The sequence below is a fragment of the Gobio gobio genome (assembly GCF_949357685.1).
Source record: "Gobio gobio genome assembly, chromosome: 18".
Taxonomy (NCBI): Eukaryota; Metazoa; Chordata; class Actinopteri; order Cypriniformes; family Gobionidae; genus Gobio; species Gobio gobio.
In genome coordinates this window covers 8,895,480-8,917,115 of record NC_137111.1, presented here as the reverse complement: position 1 = coordinate 8,917,115, position 21,636 = coordinate 8,895,480, and the positions used below count along the sequence as shown (strand labels likewise).

Genomic DNA, 21,636 nt, shown 5'->3' with positions numbered 1-21,636 from the left:
ATCACTTCACCCCACGCAGCCCCCCCCCCCCCCCTCATTTCTTGGTGCTTTGGTCTTTAATACCCTTAAAGCAGCACTAGGTCACTTTTCAACCTTCATAATATATTTTCAAGACTCTTGTGATGATACATCGACTTACAATAGGTTGAATGACACGTCTGCCATAGCCTGACGGGGTCTGTATCGTTTTTAATCATACTTTTAAACTTCGGGTTTCGGGTAGTAACCCGAGAACAAAAAGAACTATAAAATTTGACCGCTTTACGGCATATACGTCACTTCCACCACCACCCCCACTTCCTTAAATTCGGATGTGCGAGCCCAACTATCATTTGTTTGCCGAATGTTATAGTCATGGCCGAAGCAGCACAGAAAAATAAGAAAGCAAAGGTTTTGTCGGAGGAAAGTAAAAAGAGGAAACGAGAAAGTGATGGGATTAAAGGCAGGACGAGGATCAACATTTGGGCCAGCGTTTGTTCGCGTGAGCTGAAGGAGGAGGGGCTACATTCTTGCAAGTAAATACATATGATAAGACGTACAAAATCATATTTTCGGATACCTAACATGTCTGTGATATTTGTTTATTTGTCTTGCCTCAAGCTATAATGCAAATCGATTTTTCAAATTTGCAGATTCATCTATGGTAGCTTGATATTATAATATTGACGATATATGGTTATTACCTACCACTCAAACATTGAATTGAAGTATCATATAGATTGTGTAAAACGGGAACCAATAGACTAGGCTACTATAATGACGCTGGCTTGTAAACGTGAGCATCGCGATCATTTGGCGTTTGAAAAAAATAAAACCCATGAAATTATATTCATATGACATGCTGAAACATATGCCACTGTAACGTTACCTGGGATGAAGACATTTCACACGCGACGCAAGCAGAACACCTGCATGTGAACTCCTGCAGTGTTCAGGGCTATCATAGTTGTCATGTCAACAAATGCACGTGCGATGCATCCCCTGATGTAGAATGACAGAGTTTACGACAGTAGTAGAGGACAATACTGTTTCCCAACTGTAGGGGGACCCCGAGAGCAAAACCTACCTAGTGCTGCTTTAACTTTTGAAAAAAATAGTGTAAAGGATTCATATAAATCTTTCTCTCTTCCTCAAAGCACAGAAGGTATGTTTTTGAAGGATATCTTGGCTGCTCTTTTTCATTGAATGAAAAAGGGTTGGGTTTGTCAAGTTGATGAAAAAAGTAGTAGCATAACATCAGAATACCTATTCATTGCAGTTATATGGAAAAGAGCGGTCAGCAGTAATGGGCGATATCAACGATACAAAATTGGCCTACGATAGAGATTTTAATTCTATCGCGATAAAGCTGATGACTCAATCTATGCGTGAAATTTAGAGCCACGAGCTGCAACTGGCTGCAACACATCATCGTATTTGTCCTCTTGAGTAGCATAGCTGAAAGCGAAACAGAGGAGCTTGTGAAAAAGAATGGTGCAAAATACATTATTTGGACTTGGTTCAGATTTAAGCCGTCCGAGCAGCAGCAAACTATACTCTGGCACAGATGCGCGGGCGCGCGCACACACACACGTGTGACACTCGCTCTCTGTCTTTGTAGTCTCTGCCGTGTGTCCACTACGAGAACACAAACGCATAAACCGTCACTTCATGAGAATTTACCGTGTCATTTGAGAAAACGGTCATATCATGAACACAGACACTCAAAGGTCTTCACGGCAACCCATCAAAATAAAAGTTTGGTTTAACGTGAAGAAATTGACAGAATATATTAGGCTATACTGTTGTAGCCTACAGTAGATTTAGCTACGTCTCTATAATAATTAGACTCAACTAATAATAATAATTATTATGCCTAGATGGTTGTTTATTTTTCATTTGATCTTTTTTATAAACAATGTTTACTTTTAAACAGCATGCAACCTTTAAATGTTTATCTATTACTTATAATGATTATCATAAATAATAAACTTGTAACATTAAACTTAAACGTATTTATATATCGTGATATATATCGTTATCGCAAGAGGCTGCAATGTATATCGCAATATGGATTATAGGCCATATAGCCCATCCCTAGCGGTCAGGATAGTTTCAGAAATAGAAAGTCAAATGATGAGAGATAGTTGTTTCCCTTTTTTTGTTTCCACTCAAAAGTGGACGTCTCTACTCTATAGTATGCAAAAAGCACAATGTAAAATGAGTAGTATAACTTGATTAGGGCTGCAACTAATGATTATTTTGATAATCGATTAGTTGACCGATTATTTTTTGATTAATCGGATAAAAGCCCATTTTTTTATTTTATTAACTAAACACACTATTCCACATCCTGCCCAATGCCGTCCTTCAAACAAACAAGTCAGCTGAGTGCTAGGAAAACATACATAGTGAATATATCAACTATTACATAAATTAACCATGGTTTTACAACGAATAAAACAAGCAAACAAAGAAAAATAATAAATAAATAAGTTATTCCATGGTAACCACAAGTTAACCATGGTTGTGCTACAAACCGTGTCCGGCTTGATGCCTCCGATCTTTCGAATATTCCGATATATGACTTCTGATTTGTAATGTTGCCAGAATAATAATCATACACTGTTTGTTAATTGGCCTGAGGAGAACTGGCAGAACGCATGGGACTCAGCCACAACCCGCTTGTGATTGTTGTCACCACTGATAGCGCTCTGGTTGGTTGTAGCGCTATCCTATTGCGTGCAGAGGGAATTTGAAAGACAGCCGTTTATCCCGCCCCTCGGATTGAGCCCTGCCAATGGTGAGTTCCCAGACCCAATGTCTTGATGTGGGTCTGGCTTGTCAGGCTATTTAGATGCATTTTGTCCATAGAAATGTGTTATTCAGCGCTGTGATTTGGCGTGACTGGTGGAAGCTTTGCGTACAGAGAGCAGACCCGACTAATTGATAATGAGAAATGTTGTTGATGATTTTCATTATTGATTATTATCGATTTTATCTAGTTGTTGCAGCCTTTAAACTTGATACACAAAATTCATAAAACAGTAGGCAAAAAATGCTCTGATAATGTATTGCTTTCACTAAGAATTAGAAATTCACATCTAATGGACACTTTTGGCCAAATTTGGTCACAGTGAACAGTTTCTGTTCTCAGCTTAAGCATCTTTAAAGTCGGGATGAAACAGAAGTAACAACAGATCTTTTCTTTCGTATTGTGACATACATCCAAGTGTGACAGATTATACAAAAAGAACCACGTCCCCACCCTTTTGATTGTTGATGGGTTTTAAGTGTGGAATGTGGGTGTTTCACTCAAAAATAAATGCAAGCTTACAGTCGATTGTAATAAAGGTGCAGGGTTTATCGGCATACATCACCAGAGAGAAGACTGTCGAGATGTGACAGTTTCATTGAGTATTTCAAGGTCAAAAAACAAAACATGGATGAATTATTCAGATTCTGATCACATGCATTTATAAAATATAGAGGGTGCATTTTCATTTAATGCCGGTTTTAAGAAAAGATTTCCAGACTTTGTTGAAAGTGTGGAATCGAGGTGTCATTCATGTCTGTAGCACAAATGTTTATTAGAACAATTATATATGACATTTGTATGTATATTTTTGGTTTTCTAAAGTTACTAGAGACTCAGCATTTTCACTGGCCAAAATGTTGACATTGATACCATGGGGAAAAACTGCCATATATATATGTATATATTTTTAATATTATTTCATAATTTAGCAGCAGTTTTATTAGGCTGCGGTCACTTTAAGACCTGACGCACGGATCCAATATACTGTTTCATATGCATTTTCTTTCTCAACTGTTTACGTTCACTTAAAGGGGTGATGAATTGAGAAATCAACTTTCCCTTGAGCCTTTGATGTATTAAAGTTTTGGAGCTGAAAACTTCCTTGTTAGTCAAAGTAAAGCTTTTATTGACACCAGGCCCAGAAAAAGAGAGATCTCAGAATATGTCGACCCTTGACGTCATTGTATGCTGAAACACCCCCTCAACAGATATACGTAATATGTACGCCTGCTTCTGTAGCCCCGCCCACCAACTCGTGGAGCTAAACAGATCGCGTTAGTGAGCAATAAACATGCCGAAGATAGCAAGCGCTGTGCCTAGTTGTGGAAGAACACAGTCGCTGCATAAGCTTCCTTCGGATTCTATTATTGGAAATTTTCATTTCAAATTTTGGTTGAACTTTATTTTTAATAAATATCCAGCTCACGTGGAGAAGACATTGCATGTATGTTAATTTAACCGTGGATTCGTTTGTAAACAAGAGACTGGATTTGCAGACAGGATGAGATTACATGAATAAATGAAGCAACATACTAATCTGAGTAAAAAATATTTTTATATGAGATAGTATTGCATTGTTACAGATCAAATACAATGCTACATTGTGTACATGTCTAACTAAACATAACTTACTACTAGGCTTGCTACGATAGTCGGTGTTGCCGGTGTTACCGGTGTCCAGACTCAACACCGGTTACATCACTTGCCCACCGTGGCACCGCCCACCGTCTTTTTGTTTTTTTTATAGTAATAAAATAATTTAGTTCAGTTAGAGAACAGACAATACAAATAAAAACTGAACGTATCTGCTTAACCCTTAATCGCCCCTCAAGTAGGGTTTACGTTTGAGTCCCTTGGGGTCAGATAGACCCCAAACTTTTACAGAGCGATTGCATAAGGAAATATAATTTTTTTACATGGAAAACTATATATCATTTTTCTTATTTACTTCTCAACTATACATTTATGCTGTGTTTTTGTGGGTATTTTGTAGTTTTTTACCTATTTACTGCACAAATACTTAACTATGTCATAAATTAGCTCATTAAAAAATATTTTTTTATGAAAAAATCACTTGAATGATGATCTTAAATAAATATAAATAGTTTTTGGACATTGCTCTATGTGTTAGGGATAGAATACCGCCATCTGTAGGTTTGTGGAAAAACTTTAGGAATTATAGTTAAAGAGAAAGAGAGTGCAATGACCACATTATCCAATAGAGGTCCATAGGGAAGTTATGCAAAAGTTAAGCTGCCTTTCATCTTTCTTTTATTTGCCCTTTTCCCTCTCTTTCTCATGATTGTTCCATGTTGCATTTGTGCTCTAGTATTTGTCCTTCATTTATGTATGGAATTTTTTCAGATTTATGCCAGTTTTGTTGATTTTATTTGCCAGTTTCTATAAAAATGCTCTCTGTTGCAGTCACACACATGTGTGTGTTTGTGTGTGTGTGTGTGCGTGTGTGTATGAGACAGAAAGTTCGTTCCACTTTGTGTTTATGCTCTAGGACCATATCTTGATATAAATGTAGACATTTTCAGATTTATACTGGATTTAGTTGATTTTTTTTTACAAACAAAGTGAAAAAAAAGCATTTTTTACATTTTCCCATTCATTGCCAAAATCCAAAAAAATGCTCCAGACACCTGTGTTTGTGTTTGTGTGTGCGTGTGAGTGAACATGCTTGTTCCATGTTGCATTTGTGCTCTAGTATTAGTACTTCATTTATGTATGAAAATCTTTCAGATTTATGCCAGTTTTGTTGATTTTATTTGCCAATTTCAATAAAAATACTCTCTGTTGCAGTCACACACATGTGTGTGTTTGTGTGTGTGTGTACGTGTGTGTGTATGAGAGAGAAAGTTCGTTCTACTTTGTGTTTATGCTCTAGGACCAGACCTTGATATAAATGTGGAAATTTTCAGATTTATACTGGATTTAGTAAACAAAATTTGACAAAAAAAGTGAAATTTTTTCATTTTTTACACTTTCCCATTCATTTTCAATGTGGGGTCAATCTGACCCCGAGGGACTTAAACGGTAACTTTTTTTTTACACACCCTTAGAACAACCAAATCAAGCCCAGATTTTTTGTGCATGTTTAGATAGATTATTTAGGAAAAGTCACTGAGTCTCATGGCCCTGAGATGAAGGGAACACTTTTAAAAAATGGAGGAAAAGTCCAGTGGGGTCAGCTGGACCCCAAGGGACGATTAAGGGTTAATAAAGCAGGATCCGACCGTGAGTCTCGGCAGCGGCAGGAGTCATTCATCAGATTTAAGAGTGAGGAGCTGACTGAGATGATCGCGGAAGGTTTGGTTTCAAAGCGAAACGTAAAAGCACCTATTTAAGGGAGTTTGTCATTTGTTTAGTTGTTGTGTTTTTCATTAAAAATAATAGACTAATGAACCCACAATTCAAGCAACCCGCAGCCGAATTGGCGCTAATTCAAAACCGAAAGTTAAATGTGCACGGCCGCACAGAGCGCGCATTGTTTACTTTCGCCTGGCTTCGCAGTGCGAGCCTCCGTTACGCTGACTGCGCGCATTTCTTTTTGCCGCGCGCACCCTCGCGCTCGTGCGGGCGCATTGAGTATAAACGAGGCTTTACGGACGAACTGTTATTCATTCATGGCGTGCATCTCAATCATAGACTGATCAATGCTTGATCAGTGCCCTGACTACTGAACTAGGGAACTGATTGAGATGCACCCATGGCCTCACAGAGCGCGCATTTACAGACGAGCTGTCATTCACCGTGTGTGAATACGCAACACTGGCGCGTTTTCAGTTCAGAGCGGTCGTGTGCATGTTACTTTCGGTTAGATAGAATTAGTGATTTAAAAGCCTCCGCCGGTGATACCGGTATTACCGGTGTTGTCACACATCAATTAACCGGTGGGAAAATTTCCTCACCGTCACATCCCTACTTACTACTATCACAGGGCTCGCAAAGCCCAACGTCTCAGGGATATGTGTTTTCCAGACGGGCTACCAATACGTATCATCTTAAATAGTGAAATAACATTCCTTTCTTGAAGTGCGTTCACTCTCTTGACTTGATATTTGAAGGAAAAATACAATCGCAGAAGTTTTGATCATGCTGTCTGCAACGTACTTGCTGTGCGTGTATATCCACCGATCGGGCGGGCCAAGTAATATAAAATTACATTCCAATCAATCACGGATGGATGAGAGATAAATCATTGCGATTGTTTGATAAAGACATTTTGCGAGTCCATAGGGACGAATCATTCCGGTTGCCGTTTCCCCACACGCTTTCAAAACAATGCCTCACGCGTACTCATGGGGGAGCCGAAGCTTATTAAATATGCAAAGCTTATCCAATCATAGCAGTGGGCGTTTACTTCCAAGTCTTCAGTGCGGCACGCCCATAAAAACCGAGCGTTCCATGAGAGAGGCTCAAAACCATGGCAGAAAGTAGCCTATTACTTATTCATTATGATGTTTTTGAATGAATGTTGAATGTTTGAATGTGCCATTTGTAAAAATTGTAACGTTAAAATAAACCACCAGGAAAGCGCACAACATGACAAACCTAATTAGACCCTTAAAACTCCATCACCCCGCGGAACATGCCCAGTTTGGAGAAGGTAGTAAAGGTAAAACGGCTAAAGCTGGCCAGAGCTCAGAGCCAGCCACAGGTCTGCAGCCTCTCCTATCTTTCCTTGCTATAAGCAGCGAAAAGACCAAAGCAATTACAAAGAAATTATGGACTTCATGGCACTGGATGATCAGCCGAACGCATAAACTGTCACTTCGTGAGAATTTACCGTTTCATTTGAGAGAACGGTCATATCATGAACACAGACACTGAAGGGCAAAGGCAACCCGTCAAAAAAAAAGTTTGGTTTAAAAAATGTTTAATTGACAGAATATATTAGGATACTGTAGATTTAGCGCCAGCTCTATGTAATAATAATACGTCTCTACTTTAAATGTTTATGTATTATTTACTTATCATGATTATCATCATAAATAATCAACTTAATACAGTTAATACATTTTTTTAAATGTTTAAATAAAATAAAATAAATAAATAAAAATATATATATAAAAAACATTTCGCTGTGGTACCGAAATTGGTACCGAGTCCCATAACATTTTTATGGTATTGGTACCGACTACTGGAATTTTGGTACCGTGACATTCCTAGCTGCCAACATTTATTACCCAAATTACTGAACTATTATTTGGAGGAGTATTGTACACTTCAGGTTTGTTCATTCATAGGATCTTTTGTACTTTAGTAAAAAAGAGAAAAAGGTCATCTTATAATTTTCAGTTATTTGTTATTTCTACTTCTTTCCAGGCACAGAACACTTATTTTTTGAGAGTTGTTTAAGTAAGAGAAGATCCTGCTGTAATGTTTAATAATTTATTTTAGAATAAAAAAAAATTAGCTTTGAAGAAAAAGTGGATTTTTGTTTGTATATGCTGTCAATTATAGTTCATAGAAAGAAAATCGGTATCGGCCGATCTCATTAACAAAAAAATGGAAATCGGAATCGGCCAAGAAAATTGCAATCGGTGCATCTCTACATTTTGGCATTCATCTATACCAGATATACTACCGTTGGATATGGGTTGAAAAAAAAATAATCCCTTGTCTTTTTATTTGCAATATTTTTCATGCAACATAAAATTTGCCTCTTTTTTTGTTCAAAACACTTGCACAGAGGATAGGCTTAATGGCTTTTTGTGATGAAAATGTCTTTTAAGTGCCTCTCCTTTTCCACTTCTGGCTCTTTCTGCAATCTGCGTTGGCGTTGTGACCGCTTGAGGATTTGAGGATTTTAACATCAGATGCACGCTCTTACAACTCTGTGTTTGAAATGTGAGGACTTATTATTGCAATTACTTGTGAATATTTTCTTTGTCTGAAAATATTCTCTAGAGCTCTAGTGTCCATCAGAGAGATGTAACGTTATCTCATGTGAAATGCCAGGATGCAGTAACGTTTCCCAGCACAGCAGCTAAATCTTGAACCGTTTCCTGTGTCCTTTGATGTGTCCATCTCAATCCCATACCATACCAGGATATATCATATAACATCAGGTTATAGCCCTATGTATACCCTGACAGTGACATACATTTGTTTTGTGTCCCCTCTGCAGACTGCAGAACAGCTACACGGCGTCTCAGAGAGCTAATCAAGACCTGGAGGAGAAACTTCACGCCCTGGTAACCTTTACACTCCACTTCCCTTTCCCTTTCTAAAGTCCTTTATCTTAAACACTGATGTCTTTAATTGCCGTTTAATTGTTTCGAGTACCCTAATGACGCCACGCTCAGTCAGTTTGTCACAAGTGTTATAAACCGTAATTGAGGAACCTTTTGCTTTGCTTCATTCTCCAGGGACTAACAAACAAGTACCAGTATTCCTCATGCCACTCATGCATGCTGGAAGTTCATTTTCCACTGGGAAATTGTTGTTGGTAGACAAGCAACAGTGATTGTGTTGCTTCGATTCGCTTTTGAGATAATAACACCATTATTATTCTTGCATTGTGATTTAAATTCTTGCAGTCCTGCTACCAAGCCCACTGCGAGTTTTGTTTACTCGCCAAATCTGACTCACTTTTGGCTCTTTCTGAATGTTCATTTTGGATCTTGCCTTCATGAGGAGCTGCGTTAGGCAAATAATCCTGGCATGGATGATCATAGTCACTGGCCTTGTTAAAGTCACCCTGAAAATGGACAATTCTTATTTTTTTATGGAATATTGCAGTGCTCATTTTAAAGGGTTCGTTCACTCAACAATGATAATTCTGTCATTAATTATTCTCCCTCATGTCGTTCCAAACCCGTAAGACATTCATTCATCTCCGGAACACAAATTAAGATCTTTTTGATGAAATCTGAGAGCTTTCTGTCCCTCCACTGACTGTCTACTCTACGCAACGACCACTTTTAAGCCCCAGAAAGGTAGTAAAGACATCATTAAGGTAATCCATGTGACTCCAGTGGATTAACCTCAATATTTTGAAGTGACGCCAGTGTTTTGTTTGCTCAAAAGAACATAATTTACCACTTTATCCAGGGCTCCAGTGCGACTAAATGGTCGCATTTTGCGACTAAAATTTGAGAATGTGCGACTGAATTTTACATCCAGTCGCACGTGTGCGACCAGTAAATTTGCCTGCTGTCATACTGGAGAAATTAAGAAAATACACTTACTAATTATAATCGATAGAATTCAAATTCTATCTTTGCCAGCCGTTTCTATATGACTTTAGGGATGTGCTGTGATAGGCTATTAATCTAATTTTATTTTCGATTTTGGCTTCCAAGAATTATAAAAAGATGGTATGAGGTAAAACTATTCCTATAGCCGTGTTCCGTCGAGCGCGACTTCCCTTCACAGCTGCGCTGTCATTTCTCCCTAAACCTAAACTAAACGTCAGATTCAGTGATTGTTGTAAACTGCAGTCTCTACTGTTGCTAAACTGCGGGATGTGTTTGATAATAAAGAGCTATTAAGTGCACAATAATCCGCGCAAGAGACGCTGTTTCCAGCTTCAAGGCGGCTTATGTGTGTGTGCTGCGAAATGGACCGGCTTGCACTTAATATTTTAGGCTTTGTGTGCTAAACCATCAAATAAACAACAAATAGCCGGTGTCAAAATGACCGGATTGGAGAGTAGTTATTTTAACAGTTTATATCTTAAATGGGCGTAAATAGTTTGGAGAAATAGGAGAATATGATATTATTAGTTCTACAGTTGATCGGTCTTAAAGGGGCAGCGTCTAATAAACCGGCTGACGATTGAGCCATTAATGCGAATCGAACAAAAGGCAAATAGAAAATATTCACATCTCTTGAATTAATAACTTTAGCTTTTATAAGCATTAATCTATCAATTTATACAGTGAAAACTATGCAGTGTTATTTTACATTTCATTACTTTATTAGATGTCTTTGTAGGTTTGTTCTTTACTGTAATATTAATGTTAGCAGACCTTCTGAATGCTGCACACTGGTCCATTTACAAATAGATGTTTTATATTTTTGTTCAAACTTTGCGGTTTCTTTTGCTATAGATATTTTACTTTTCAGATTATAAAGCCATGTTAATTATGTTCTTAATTATGTTTTTGGTTTTTTTAATAAAAAATATATATAAAGTATAATAAAAAGAACCGGTAAGAATACTGTTAAAGTACCGGATCGATAAGCAGTATGGGTAAGACTAGTAATACCATTAAAACCTTAACGATACCGATTCCTATTAGTAATACAGTGGAAATTAGTAGATTTGGTTAGCATGTTGATTTACGGTGTGCGCCCCTAAAATTTTCAGTTGGGGGCCACTGTGCTCCTAGTGAAAAAAGTTAGTCTGGAGCCCTGATATCGCTGATGCACATTCATTGCTCTCGCGTCAACACAACATGCATGTGTTGTGGTGTTCTCGTGAACGCGCATTGGAGATTTATGTTTTGTAAATAAAGTGGTAAGTTACGTTTTTTGAGCAAACAAAGCACTTGTGTTGCTTTATATAGTCGAGGTTAATCCACTGGAGTCACAAGGATTACTTTTATGATGTCTTTACTACCTTTCTGGGGCTTGAAAGTGGTCGTTGTGTAGAGTAGACAGTCAATGGAGGGACAAAAATCTCTCAGATTTCATCAAAAAGATGTGTGTTCTGACGATGAATGAAAGTCTTATGGGACGTGATGGTGAGTAATTAATGACAGAATTTTCATTTTTGGGTGAACTTACCCTTTAAGACCAATTCACACTGCACCAACAGACGCATAGTCAGGTTTTGTCTGGTCAGCATTGCTTGAAGTGGAAAGAAATTAAGTGTCGGTACTCACCAAAAGGGGCGGGGCTTTGTTTGTGGGGGGTGTGGTTATGGGGGATTGATTAGTCAACAATTCAAGAAGGTCCATTTTTTAAAATACTTTTTATACTTTACTTTACTCATACTTTTTCATATACCGATTATTTTGTTTGTTGAACTTTTTTTGTGTGTAATTTATTAGAGAGAGCTGTTTAAGAAAGTCAATTAATGAAGACAGAGAATGGGAGGAGTCAGCGCTGTCAAAATAAAAGTCCCATCTCAGACCAAATATGCCAAATAATGGCTGATGTATCGGTCAACCTCTAATTTTGAATGAATAAGAGCTTTCAAGCTGAAAAAAGGCACAAAAGCTATTGTTTTGCTTCAAAAGACTAGTAATATAGTAGTCATATTAGAGCACTTTTTGCTATTTTGGAGCTTGACAGCCCTTCATTTACATACATTTGAAAAGAGTGACCAGGATTTTCTTCAGAAATTCACGTTTTATGTTGCACAAAAAAGAAAATCATCCAGATTTGGATCGACATGATGACAATTACATTTTTTGATGGGCTATTCCTTTAAGTGGATCAAAGATTTCCAAGCATTTCTGTTAAATGTACCACTTATTTATTCTTCATGACATATGCTATAAAACATTTCTGCAGGAAAGAAAGAAAAAACAATACTCAAGGGTTGTCATACTGCTTTAGCTTTGTCATTCATTTTCCATTCCAGTTCGGTTTAAAAATTCACTCACATGAAATCAAAGCAGATCCCTTTCCCTTTTTAAAGAGAGTGATTTGCCATTGATGTGTTTACCTTTCAATAAAAGAAGAAATGCAGAATAACCTGAATGACCACTGTGGTTGTGGTCATATTGGTCACGCCTCATGGCCGTGCTGATGGATCAGTCAGGCATTTTGGTTGCAGACAGAACAGTGTTTTGCATACTTTTTTCCCCTAAAAGCTTTGTTTGTGTGAAGATGTTCTGTGCTTTAGAGCCCTGCTACCAAACACAAAGACAAAGTCATTTTCAGAGAACAATCGAGAGGGGGAAAAAACGAACATCAAAAGCTAAAGATTGAATAAATGTACAAATTCGTCCCTAAGCCTCTTTCCCTTCATGGAGTATAAAACAATTCCCACTAGATTTTCTAATACATCATAATAACTGTCATAGACTGCAGTCGGCGTCCGACAATATGATTCAATTAGGATGAATGCGATATAAAGATTATTTAAATGTGATTGTGCATCACAGAAGCAGTGCGTCATGTGTTCAGCTTGATGCATTCATTAAAATATCTTTGGAAACTGCTGTTGGATTTCATGTTTTATTAAAGCAAATATAAATCTAAATTTCCCCCCCGACTCTGCCCTTTTCAGTTTCGCTCAAATGAAAATTTAATCAAACGTGCATCTGTAATAAGTTATTTTAGGAATCTTTTATCTCTCTTAGGTGGTCTGCAAAATTATCTCTAGAGTAATTTAGCATGACCGGAAAACTTCAGAATCTTAATCACGTCTGATGACTTCATGCGTGTATAAGGACAGCATTAGCTCACGATGATTTATGTTCATTTTCAGTTAAATCCCAGCGCTACCTTAGTTCTGCATGGTGAGATCTTCTATCCATGACCTCTGTATAAAGCTTTGCCAATCACAGGTGAAACAGGTGGCATTCTGCTGGATAATCTCTTATAGGGCGCACGGGGATTATCCCGGCCGACCTGTTCCACCTCGTCAAGGGCTCATCATTTCTTACGGCAGGTTCTCTCAGGACACCAGCTCATTCAGAGCGCTGTTGTAGCAAATTCATCACTCCAGAGACAAACATCATTTTTAATCATTTCAGAAAGAGTATTATAAAATATATCTTTTCTTGGTTGCTGATTGGTTAATACAGCGTATTCATTGATTGAAAAGCATAGAGAAATCATTTTTACTATGATTGACATATATACATATACACTCAGCTAAAGGATTATTAGGAACACCTGTTCAATTTCTCATTAATGCAATTATCTAATCAACCAATCACATGGCAGTTGCTTCAATGCATTTAGGGGTGTGGTCCTGGTCAAGACAATCTCCTGAACTCCAAACTGAATTTCAGAATGGGAAAGAAAAGGTGGTCAGAGGAGAATGGGCCGACTGATTCAAGCTGATAGAAGAGCAACTTTGACTGAAATAACCACTCGTTACAACCGAGGTATGCAGCAAAGCATTTGTGAAGCCACAACACGCACAACCTTGAGGCGGATGGGCTACAACAGCAGAAGACCCCACCGGGTACCACTCATCTCCACTACAAATAGGAAAAAGAGGCGACAATTTGCACAAGCTCACCAAAATTGGACAGTTGAAGACTGGAAAAATGTTGCCTGGTCTGATGAGTCTCGATTTCTGTTGAGACATTCAGATGGTAGAGTCAGAATTTGGCGTAAACAGAATGAGAACATGGATCCATCATGCCTTGTTACCACTGTGCAGGCTGGTGGTGGTGGTGTAATGGTGTGGGGGATGTTTTCTTGGCACACTTTAGGACCCCTTAGTGCCAATTGGGCATCGTTTAAATGCCACGGCCTACCTGAGCATTGTTTCTGAGCATGTCCATCCCTTTATGACCACCATGTCCCCATCCTCTGATGGCTACTTCCAGCAGGATAATGCACCATGTCACAAAGCTCCAATCATTTCAAATTGGTTTCTTGAACATGACAATGAGTTCACTGAACTAAAATGGCCCCCACAGTCACCAGATCTCCATCAACTGCAAGATGCTATCCTATCAATATGGGCCAACATTTCTAAAGAATGATTTCAGCACCTTGTTGAATCAATGCCACGTAGAATTAAGGCAGTTCTGAAGGCGAAAGGGGGTCAAACACAGTATTAGTATGTGTTCCTAATAATCCTTTAGATGAGTGTATATTAGTGGTGGGCCGTGATCGGCGTTAACGTGAGACTCTTATCGTTAATCTATTCTCAAAGTTGGGTTGGGAGCTGGGTCTATACTACGCAAGCTATGATGACTTTCACCTTGATAATTTAGCGCGGATGTATACCTAGACAAATTGCACTGTAGGGGGCGAGAGAACGAGTCTTCGAACCTGTGTGTATGCCTACTAGTGTTGTCAAAAATATCCATATTTCGATATGTATTGATACTGAAATATCTGAAACGATACAATACTCATTTTCTACAGTATCGATATCAGCGCTCTCCTCTCCGACCGACAGCAAGTTGACACGCACCCGCCTCCTCTCATTCAGTCCAGTTAACCCTCTGAACATGGCGAACGGGTTTTCTGCTGTATATTTCCTCATGACTGCGTGTTAGTATTGGTGTGACCGGTCTGAATTGCGCACAGGGTTGCACATGACGTTAATTCTACTAATTCCCGCAGATTTCGCGCTCGCATCTGAAGCGCGCACACACATACCATAATAAAGCCGCCTCTGACATACAAGTGCAAAAATGAGCTCCTTTTCCAGCTTATAAACTCAAAAATGTCTCAATGCCCATCTTGGTGAGTATTAACGTAAACACAGTCGTAACCAGCTCACAGGTACAGTGTTTAGGATCCAAGCGTGCATCAGGTCTTAAAGGGACAGAAGTTATTTATTATTCAAACTACAAAAAGACAAACGATCACTTACGAGCAAACATATTCTGAATGCCTTCGGCAGAATTCAAATGAGCCATTTTAATCTAGATTAGTTCCAAGATTACAGTGAGATTAATCTAGATAAAAAAAATGTATCTATGCCCACCACTTATATATATATTTATGTATGTTATGTATGTGTGCAAGAAAAAGTATGTAAACCCCTTGTAGAAAATGTGAATAATTTTAACTAAATAAGAGATCATACAAAATGCATGTTATTTTTTATTTAGTACTGTCCTGATAAGATATTTTACATAAAAGATGTTTACATATAATCCACAAGACAAAAAAGTAGCTGAATTTATTAAAATGACCCTGTTCAAAAGTTTATGAACCCTTGATTCTCAATACTGCGTGTGGTTCTCTGGATGATCCACGGCTGTGTGTGTGTTTTGTGATGTTTGTTCTTGAGTCTCTTGTTTGTCCTGAGCAGTTAAACTGCCCAGCATCTTTTGCATATTTGAACCCTCTCCAGAAGGGACTGTATGATTTTGAGATCCATCTTTTCACACTGAGGACAATTGAGGGACTCAAACACAACTATTAAAAAAGTTTCACACATTCACTGATGGTCCAGAAGGAAACACAACGCATTAAGCTGGAGGTGAAAACATTCTCTTTTTTAATTTAGTACTGCCCTTCAGAAGCTACTGAAGATACTTGCATGTTTCCCGGAAGACAAATGAAGTACAATTTGATTGAATTTGAGTCTTGAATACCACTCAAGAACAACCATCACTAAACATAAAAACAGCCGTGGATCATCCAGGGAACAACACAGAATTAAAGGGGCACTTCAGCGCTGGGAAGATGAATGTGTATTTAAACTGGGTCATTTATATAGTAGAAATGTGAAATTATTTTTGAATTTGGTTCCTTCTAGACTGAGAAAAGACAGAAAATGTATTTGTCTCATGTGGATGAAAGACAACAACTCCCAGAATGCACTTGCTTCGCTGCCCTACGAGGCCACTCCCAAAGCCACGCCTACTGGTTATATCACTTGCCCACCACGGCTAGCTCCTTCTATTGGCTGTTGTCTCTAGGCTCTGGCCCAAAAATCCTCAGATGATGCAAAATTACGATATTTGCGTCATCAGAGGATTTTTTCCAGAAATATTCTGAATATTCTACCGGGTTTCTACTGATTATATATATATAGTTATTTTTATTACTTTATTATTGTAGCGCTTTAAAATAAGGTCCCATTAGTTAATGCATTAACTAACAATAAGCAATACCTTTGATACAGTATTTATTAATCAATTCATGTTAATAAATAAAAATACAGCTGCTCATGTTAGCTCAAGTCCAGACAAGACTTTTGATGTTAATGATATATTAGTAAATGTTGAAATGTTTAACTAACATTAATTAATCCTTTTGAAGTAGTTTTTGATTTTAGTTTTAGTTTATTAAAGCAGCACTAGGTAACTTTTCAACCTTCATAATATATTTTCAAACCTCTTGTGATGATACATCGACTTACAATAGGTTGACTGACACGTCTGCCATAGCCTGACGGGGTCTGTATCGTTTTTAATCATACTTTTAAACTTCGGGTTTCGGGTAGTAACCCGAGAACAAAAAGAACTACAAATATCGACCACTTTACGGCATATACGTCACTTCCACCACCACCCTAAGTGATTGGATTAAAGGCAGGACGAGGATCAACATTGGGCCAGCGTTTGCTCGCGTGAGCTGAAGGAGGAGGGGCTACATTCTTGCAAGTAAATGCATAAGACGTACAAAATCATATTTTAGGATACCTAACATGTCTGTGATATTTGTCTTGCCTCAAGCTATAATGCAAATCGATTTTTCAAATGTGCAGATTCATCTAGGGTAGCTTGATATAATATTGACGATATATGGTTATTACCTACCACTCAAACATTGAATTGAAGTATCATATAGATTCTGTAAAACGGGAACCAATAGACTAGGCTACTATAATGACGCTGGCTTGTAAACATGAGCATCGCGATCATTTGGCGTTTGAAAAAAATAAAACCCATGAAATGATATTCATATGACATGCTGAAACATATGCCACTGTACCTGGGATGAAGACATTTCACACGCGACGCAAGCAGAACAACTGCATGTGAACTCCATAGACAGGTGAACTCCTGCAGTGTTCAGGGCTATCATGGTTGTCATGTCAACAAATGCACGTGCGATGCATCCCCTGACAGAGTTTACGACAGTAGTAGAGGACAATACTGTTTCCCAACTGTAGGGGGACCCAGAGAGCAAAACCTACCTAGTGCTGCTTTAATGTAGTTAAAGGGGACCTATTTTGCCCCTTTTCACAAGATGTAATAAAGTTTCAGGCGTCCCCAGAATGTGCCTGTTAGGGTTGGGAATCGTGAGAAATTTTTCGGTTCCGGTTCTGGTTCCGCCTAACGATTCCGGTTCCGATTCCGGTTCCATTAAAATTATTAAACAAATAGTGGTAAAGGAAAAAGGCACAATACGCAACTCAAACAATCCATTTTGTGTTTATTACTTGCTCTAAAATTAATTTACAGGTTGGCAATGTCAAAAAAGTCCTGTACTGTACATATATTACAGTATTAATTAAGCCATTCTTGCAACACATTTTTTTTCAAATGAACACCTCTGAAATTGTCTTATTACATTTTATCTCTCTGTCTCTGAATAAAACCAAGTTATAAATTATATTTATTAGTTATATTTATTAATTAGTTGTATATTAATTTAATAGTAATTCAGTTATTCAGTGAACTTGTAAATAATAAATTGCAATTCAGCATTACAAAGGTAATTGTGCCTAAACGCTTACCTAGACCATGGTGACTCAATGGTTGACATATATATATATATATATATAGGCCTTTCACTATAAATCTGGTATAAGCCCTGTGGCACTCTGTGCTGTAGCAAATGTTTTGTCAAATTGCTAGAGCAGCCTCCTTTGCATGTTATTAACTTTTCACGTGTTACATTTTGCTTCATTATCATTCATTCTTTGGAAATGAATCCATACTTGTGACTTTCTCTTCGCTATGCTGGTGGTCAACGAGAAAATATCTGACGCAAAACCGTAAATAGCGCGAGGGCTTTCAGTGCTGAACTGCGTTGCCCTCCAGGAAGCGGCAGGCAACGTAATTAATATTCATGATGAGGTGAGCCAGGGTTGCCAGGTTTTCACAACAAAACCCGCACAATTGCACAATCGTTTCAACCCGCGGACATGAAACACAGCCCGCGGCAACAGTGGAAAACGGGAAAATCACGGAGTTGGCAACACTGGCTGTCACTCGCTATGAAAGGATACGCTTCCAGCGCTTCGCACACACATTGCACCAGAACCGTTTTCGGAACCGAAACTTAGGAATTTCACGCGGTTCTGGTATTTTTCAAAAATCAGTTTCGGTTCTGCATAAGAACCGGTTCTCGGTTCCCAACCCTAGTGCCTGTGAAGTGGAAGGAAAAACATGAGCTTCGTCCGAAATCACGTACTATGCGAGTAATTACTATTTTATTTGAATTTGAACTTACTTTGCGACCGTTAAAAAGTACTTTCTATATAGTATGAATGTGTTTAGTATGAATGTAATCCAGACGTACTACATTCGCCATGTTATCACATGACCTATCAACGTCAGTTGCGTCCCTTCTTCTTAAATCCTCTCCCGTGGCCACTATTTTTCACATGCTATACAGAAGGGAAGTATTCGATTTCAGACGCAGCTATGCTGTTTTCGTGCATGTACCTTTGAATGCAAATAATTTCACTTATTGAGCGGTCGGCTAGCTGGAGCCGTTTACCTCCAGTCTTTGTGCTAAGCTAGGCTAGCGGTGGGTGCGTCAGACAGAGTTATGGCTCGGAGATGAGAATGGCATGTATGGACTTATCTAACTCTGGGGGATACGGTGAATAAGATAAAGTCCCAAAAGGTCCCAAAAAATAACAAACGGAATGGATGGATTTTTACCACAATAGGATGGTTGTGTACACACACTGCAGACAAATATGTAAATATGTCCAAAAATGATTTAAAAGTTAATTTTGCTTAAATAACAAATGAAAGCTTAAAGAAAGGCTTTCTACAAAACGAACTCCATGTCTTCTGATATATTGCGCATCAAATGATGCGTCCTTTATTACTCATGCTGTTCACTTTTCACAATCAACATATATTAAATCAAAAAATAACATTAGGCTATAATATTTAAACATCAATATGTAAATTACGTTTTACTGGTACTATATTTATTGCATCTGAGCAGACATTTGCGAATAAAAGCTTTATTGATGTGATACTCACACTAGGCTATTTTAGAAATAGCCTAAACATTTCATAATCTGTCCAAAACAGGCCAAATAGTCAAACAGTCTTGCGTCTATGACATTTTGCAGCAGGATTCAAGTCTTTTTTGTGTTTAATATTCACAAACGCTAACGGAGTAAACTTAAGGTTACCTTACAATCTGGCTGAATCTGTTGCTCTTAGAAATTAGCAGCTTTTCATGAGGTAAATTATTCCAGGATTATTTCTCAAAACTATATAGCTAAAGTGTAGCTAAAGTATAGCACTACACTTGTTTATTTGAGTTGATGTGGACGTTGATTCTGCTCTCATGGATCTTGTAGAATCCGCCTTCCGTGGGCGTGGTCGCATTAGCGGATGAATGACTGACATCTCTCTCTTTTCAAACAGATTACATAAACAGAGAATATTTGTTCTCGATTTGATTCACATTATTTAAAACCTGATATTTCAACGTTTCTTTAGACATGCGTCTCATGTTTGTGTGATAAGTTTTCACTAAGCTAGAGGTCATTTTCTGAAGAGATTCAGATTAGACATCATTGAGGGAGAGGCTGCAGATCGCGCATCATGTTTGTTTTCTTTATTTTGCAAAAAGCACAAAAATTAGGGGTTTTTTTGTGACTGTACACAAAAAAAATAAACTTAACAGATTATGATGATGTATAACACTTGCCTGAATGATACAAATCGACACCGTTATTTGAGTCTCTTTGGCACTGATAAGAAAAAAAGCAAGTCGATCGCACCGGCGTGTGTTGCTGTTTTTTAATATTTCTATTTAGCTTTGATTTATTTTCATTTCAGTTTTAGTTATTAGAAGTACTTTTAGTCATTTCATTTTAACCTATTTTATTTAGATAGCAAGGCAACATTTCTAATTTAAGTTTGTTTTCTTCTCATATTTATTTTTTATTTTTATTTTATTAAAAGTTACAGAAAACCTGTTTTTCTCAGGATAATAATTTATAACTGAAGACATAGTGGTGATTTTTAGAAGTGTGCACCTATACTGTGTCTTTCATTTCTATCTGTTTCCATTCTTTCTTGTCTGTACTTGTCTTTCTCTCATTTGCACTCCATCTTATATTTGCAGACGTATAGGTTAATAATAAAAAAAAGAATAAACACAATATTAAATCTTTCTCTTCCTTTCTTTCTTCCTCCTTTCCACTCTCCTCATGCTGCCTTGCGACTTGGGTATTTCACAATCATCATCATCGTCGTCATCATCATCATCATCATCATCAGGCTGCCATCAGTCAAACTTGGGTCTATGCAGTTGCGTTCATTCTTTCTATTTGTCCATTTCCTTCTCTCTGTCTCTGCTCTCCTAATAAGTATCACCGTGAATACCATTCCCATAACTCATTGCATCTCTTTCCTGTCTCCTCTCCTTTCTTCCTGCAGTAGATGGCTGGATATAGCTGTGGCCATGCCCGTGTCTGTGCATGTGGGCAGGGGGATTCTGGGATAGATGCAGCAGTCCAAATGTTTAACTCAGTGGTTAAAATGCATTGCACGACTTTGAGAACACCGTAAGAAAAGCTGCACAATATGCTAAAATATCAGTGGATTACAAATGATATTTTTACGCCCTTTGGAAAGGCTATTTGTGGGCAATGGAATCTCTTCCATAAGGCCATTAGTGAAGTGTTCCGTAACAGTGGCCGGCCACTTCTTCAGCCTTGTTGATACAGGAAGTATTTTTCCTATTAATTTTCTTCACAGGCATTTAAAGAAACAGTTCAGTAACGAGTAAGCCTTGACTAAACCATCCGGCTCCTAATTGAATCACAGCTTTTTGAGAAAAATAAACCAAACTGTATACACGGATATGAATGAACCACTCATCCCATAAATAGGGCTCAATTAAATTTTTTATTTTTGCTCTTTTTTTTCTGTTTTCATTTTTCTGGATTCATTTTTTATTTCAGTAATCAAAAGGCATAATTGAAATCATGAAGCTTATACAATTTATAAACAATGTATTAAAAGTTTAACAAAGAATTGCATTTTTAGTGGCCTATGAAATTCTGTCCAAATTCT

General features: G+C 37.9%; 1 protein-coding gene across 5 annotated transcripts in view; it reads left to right on the top strand.

Annotated features, from left to right (window-relative positions):
- The window catches only part of LOC307142227 (tight junction-associated protein 1-like), a 191,637-nt gene that overhangs the window by 142,648 nt on the left and 27,353 nt on the right, over positions 1-21,636 (top strand). For 3 of the 5 annotated variants that reach the window (XM_079842902.1, XM_079842904.1, XM_079842903.1), the window contains one exon: positions 8,937-9,003. In XM_079842902.1, the coding sequence (XP_079699028.1) occupies positions 8,937-9,003 (67 nt within the window). Of the gene's footprint in view, positions 1-8,936; positions 9,004-20,838; positions 20,869-21,636 lie in introns of all 5 variants that reach the window. The other 2 variants (XM_079842900.1, XM_079842901.1) reach the window with 1 other exon arrangement.